General features: G+C 33.1%; 1 protein-coding gene across 1 annotated transcript; it reads left to right on the top strand.

The window, feature by feature from the left end:
- Positions 1-3409: 3409 nt before the first annotated feature.
- On the top strand, positions 3410-3763 carry LOC140435785 (uncharacterized). Its single transcript, XM_072524502.1, has one exon. The coding sequence runs from the start codon at positions 3410-3412 to the stop codon at positions 3761-3763; it is 354 nt and encodes a 117-aa protein (XP_072380603.1).
- Positions 3764-5162: the final 1399 nt, after the last annotated feature.

The following is a 5162-nucleotide window of genomic DNA, read 5'->3' as shown; positions in this document are numbered from 1 at the left end:
CACATTCTATCAAGACCTTGTATCGATAAAGCCGCATTGAATTTAGGGAGACTTAATTTGTCTGCACATTCTTTACTAATGAAGTTAGCTTGAGACGCACTGTCTATTAAGGCTCTAACTTCCAAGGCTTTACCAAAACGATCGAGAACATGGATTGTAGCCGTAGCTAGCAAGACATTATTTGTCAAAGTATTTGATAAGGCGGAAACAGAAGGCATAGGATCGTTAGATGAACTAGCAACCTCGTTGTGAGAAGAAGAAGAAGAAGAATCATTCGCATTGAGATTATCAAAGTGAAGAGAAGTATGATGTTTTTTATTACAATGTGTACATCTTTTGGATGAAGAGCATTTGATCGTAACATGAGTTTTAGACAAGCAGTTTATACAACATTTATTCTGTTTAGCAAAGTCAAAACGTTTTTGAGGTGATTCAGCAAGAAATTGATTGCATTTAAATAAAGCATGATCCGAATCACAAAATAGACACTTATTTTTGACAGAACTGGTCAAAAATGTAGAAGTTTGACGAGATGAATACCTTACGTTATTAGAAGTATCGGAATTAATAGATTTAACATTTTTGCTGACTTGTCTTTTATATGACTCCAATGAAGTGCAACGCTGCAATGCGAACTTATAAACTTCCTCATAGGAAGGTACATTTTTTGAAGCAAAGTGTAATTCGAAAGCCCTAACTGTTTCTACATCCAATTTGTCCATCAGTAAATTCATTAGAATAAAGTCCCATTGAGCGGGAGAAAAAAGTAATTTTTCTAAAGAGGCTAAGTTTTCATTGAAAATATCTAATAATTTTCTAAGTGAAACAGGATCATCAGTTTTAACCACACTGGCATTTTGAATATTTTTCCATAATGCTCTAGATAAGTCTCGTTTACCTTCATAGCGATCAATTAAGGTGTTGTAAGCAATTATATAATTAGAATCTTGGAGCTTAATGCTTTTAATTAAATTGTAAGGTACTCCCTTAAGTGATTGCAGAAGATAACTAAACTTTTCTATATTAGAAAGATCAGAATTATTATGTACAAGAGCATTATATAAGTCTATAAAAGTGGGGAAATCTGTAATCTCGCCCGCAAATATACTTAAATTTAGTTTAGGAAGATTTACGTTACGTTTTGATTTGATTTGTGGATCAGCGGACACATTTTGAGTTCCACTAGAAGTATTGTTTAATAAAGAATTATGTTTAAAATAAAGAGAAGCTATTTTATTAATACTATTGGCAAATTCAAACCTAATTATTTCTTCCGTATCCAAATTTGCGTCGTCCTCGACAGCAATTAAATTAATTAATTCAGTATGCTGATTATTGAAGCTAGTATTGATAGCTTCATAATCTTTTGCAGCAAAGAGAAACCCTGGAATTAATGAAGCATCAACCAACACTTCGTCTGCTAGCTTTTCCATTTGTTTAATCTTACAAATGTCAACGTTTCTCAATGCACGCAAACGAACAATTCTATTTGAACTTCTAGAAGACATTATTGTAGATATAGAAAAAGAAATTTATGTAACACAAAGAACCTTTAAAGAATGATCTCAATAAATTCAATATGTACTCGTATATGTAATATATGTAATACTTTTAAAGTTATGAAACTCAATAAGTATCAGTAAGAATAAATATTTATTATATATGAGTATGTATAATCGAGCAAACAAAAAAAAAACAACACTCCAAGTATTATTTAAACAAAATCAATATATATTTATTTAATTGTAACTAGAAATATACGCATAAAATATTTTTAAAACCAGTAGTGTTCAATTAATATTGCGTTTTTTTTTTTAATTTCCTAAGTTATATAAAATAAATATATAATCATATAAACCCCTTGTATTTAAAGAATTCTAAATTGTAGTATCTAGTAACAGAAATTGTGTTTTTGGAAACTTTCAACGGCTGTACTTCGATTTAACCATAAGTCAGGTAGAGACCCTGGTTGGGATTATCGCATCTGTTGCCAGATGTGTACCGCTGTGGAATTTTCAATGATTTTAAACGACCTTTGATAAGAAACTTTTGCCCAAATATTTAAAATTTTATATACTTTGATCACGTTTTTAATTGAATTAATTATTTAAACTAATTTTAATGCGGATAGAAGGACCAATGAATGAAGTTAAGTTCTATAAGAGAAGCACTCACTCATAATTGTTTTTATATAGGTGCTGGTTTAGTTTTAATATGAAAATAAGTTATAGGTAAATTTATCAATTAATATAAATACTATGTGTGTATGGAATCAAATTACGGTACCTGTGATGTTGATGGATGCTTCTTCTTCTTCCTCAGTGCACTGATTCGGGAACAAAATCTTCTCACAATGTCACGTGGTCAGGGTACTAGTTACCCAAATACTGGAGTGTTTAGCGCGACGATTTATACAGGACTATCTCTAAACTAAGATTGAAAAATATGCGTGTCGCCCGTAGCTTGCTCCCTTAAGACTAGGGGGGGGGGGCTGTACAGGTCCGTATTAATTTACGATGACAAGACACACACACGTTAAGTAAAGAATTAAAATATAAAAATAAAATAATAAAAATTATTAATAAAAACTGAGAATATGTGGAGGGACGTAACAAATGGGTTAAATATAAAACTAGCGTGACGCTTTCTTGGGGCTTAGTATGTATAATTCTGAGGTTTTAGATTAAAGCTTTTTCTTCTGTCTTTTTTCAGATATGATTGTATTTTTTTACAACTGTAATTTGTTAAGTTTTATAAATAGTCCTTATATGTTGATCTTGCTTGATTATATTGTACTATACCAAAATGACTTTGTTTTAAAAATGTTTCAAAAATTTTTCTCAGTATAGCATTATTATTCAGTACCGATCCACTGAATAAGTATAGAAAAAATTTGCTTGTCCTAAACGTACTTATTATGGTACTGTCTATAAAAAATTGATAAAAGTAATAAACTTTTTTAATGTAATATATAATTTGGTCGATAAAAATCAAAAATAGGCAAATTATTAATAAAAAGATTGTTGTTATTAAACTACTTAATCTTTTAATACTGTATTCACTTTTAAATTTAAAAAAATACTAAATATTATATCATGTACTTAATCAAAATTGTTTCTAATTTAACAGTTTTTTATAACTGTCATGTTGTTAATCACGAATATTAATTCTTTTTGATTATGTCATGTATTTAATTGTGAGTACAAGTACAAAATGTTACAGGCAATATTATTGAAAAAGGATTAGGGAAGTGAACTGGATAGAGACTAAGAAAAAGAGTAAAATACCGCATCGATTGACGTAAAATTTGGTATATATATAGAAAAATGAAGAACAAAAGTTAAATATTGCCGAAGTGTGCTTTTTCTTTGGAGATCAGGTCCTTGGTAGTAAAAACCTTGCTAAAACCATGGAAAGAAAGAATAGAGAAAGCAACTTAGAGGCTAGGGCGTTCCTCGTAAGCGACGCTCAGTTGCGGCCTCGCCTGACCCGTGCGAAAAGTGGGCTAGGGCTACCCCTTAGAAAACGGAAGGGGCCAAAGAAGTTACTCCTGAGAGTTGCAACTCTCAACGTCGGAAACATGTCAGGTAAAGGAAGAGAGCTCACCGATTTCATGCAGAGAAAGATTGGTGTACTTTGTCTGCAGGAAACTCGTTGGAAAGGTAAGAAGTCGAGAGATCTTGGAGATGGATGCACGTTAATATATAGTAGTTCGAACAGTCACGGCAGAAATGGAGTAGGTATTATTTTGAACAACGAATAGAAGGAATATCTTGTAAGAGTAACGAGAAGCAGTGATAGAGTAATGAGTGTCCAACTGAATAGAGGCAATACCAACGCGAACATCATATGTACCTACGCCTCACAGGTAGGGTGTGAAGAACAGGAAACGGAAGAATTTTGGAGAGCCCTTTTTTGCGAGATGCTCGAGATTCTTGTAGACGAAAAGTGTTTTATTGGAGGTGATTTGGATGGACATATTGGTACAGAAAGCGCGGAAATAGAAAGAGTTCATGAAGGTTTCAGGATAAGAATAAGAGATGATGAAGGAAATAGTGTGATCGACTTTAAACAATGATATCTCGGTCAGGGCAAAAATTGTATTCCCATATAGATTAAAGGACAGTGTCTCATCAAGCCAAGACGAACAACTTTTAGAAAGAATTGATCTTCCTCAATACAATCTGTCCAGTTTAATTCATGAGAGCACCCGCACACTATATAAGACTCGAATGGACTCCAAACTTGACGAAACACTAACAAATACCAAATGCATATATGAGAACATAATATCAAGTATTCATCAAACAGCACAGGAGGTCTTAGGAATCAAACAAAATAAAATTAGTAACAAGCTTTGGTGGAATGAAGACGTCGAAAATTCGGTAACAGAAAAGAAAAGATTATACCATAAGTGGTTGAATACAAAAGATGACGCAGACAAAGACCGATACAATGAAATGAAGAAGAAAACTAGAAAGATAATTATGACCTCCAAAAATGAGATATGGGATAGAAGGTGCAGAGAGATAGAATCTTATATTGGAGGACGACAATGCACTGAGGCGTGGAAGCTTATAAACTCTGTTAAGAAGCCGACTAACGAGAAAGTTATTCTAAATCCCATAAATCCCGAGGATTGGACACATTATTACAAACATCTATTAAATGAGAACAGAGACGAATTTAAAGAAGATATGAATTCATTAAGAATCGAAATTCTGGGAGAGCATATTACCATAGATATCAACATAGTTCAAAAGGCTATAGCAGGGATGAAGAATGGGAAAGCAAGTGGACCAGAGGGAGTAACTAGGGAATTAATAAAGCATGGCTCAGAGAAATTACATAGAATGATCACGGTGATATTTAACGAATATATTAATGGACATCCTCTGAGAAGAGAATATATAATACCCTGACAAGAAGTATCCTGACATATGGGTCCGAAAACTGGACAATAAACAGGAGAAATAGAGGTAGAATAAGAGCAGTAGAAATGGAGTTCCTGAGGAGAAGCTGTAGACTTACAAAAAGAGACAGAATTGAAAACGCAGAGATTAAGCGGAGAATGGGAGTGCAATCAGACATAATCGACTATATAGAGGAGAAGAGACTATCCTGGTACGGCCACGTCAGAAGAGCGGACAGAGGACGCTGGA

The sequence above is a fragment of the Diabrotica undecimpunctata genome, chromosome 3, assembly GCF_040954645.1.
Source record: "Diabrotica undecimpunctata isolate CICGRU chromosome 3, icDiaUnde3, whole genome shotgun sequence".
Classification (NCBI taxonomy): domain Eukaryota; kingdom Metazoa; phylum Arthropoda; class Insecta; order Coleoptera; family Chrysomelidae; genus Diabrotica; species Diabrotica undecimpunctata.
The sequence above is the reverse complement of the archived record's forward strand: the minus strand, read 5'-3'. Positions and strand labels throughout refer to the sequence as shown.

What these genes read in the sequence shown, in the direction of transcription:
- LOC140435785 (XM_072524502.1), top strand. Translation starts at nt 3,410, where the DNA reads ATGGAAAGAAAGAATAGAGAAAGCAACTTAGAGGCTAGGGCGTTCCTC.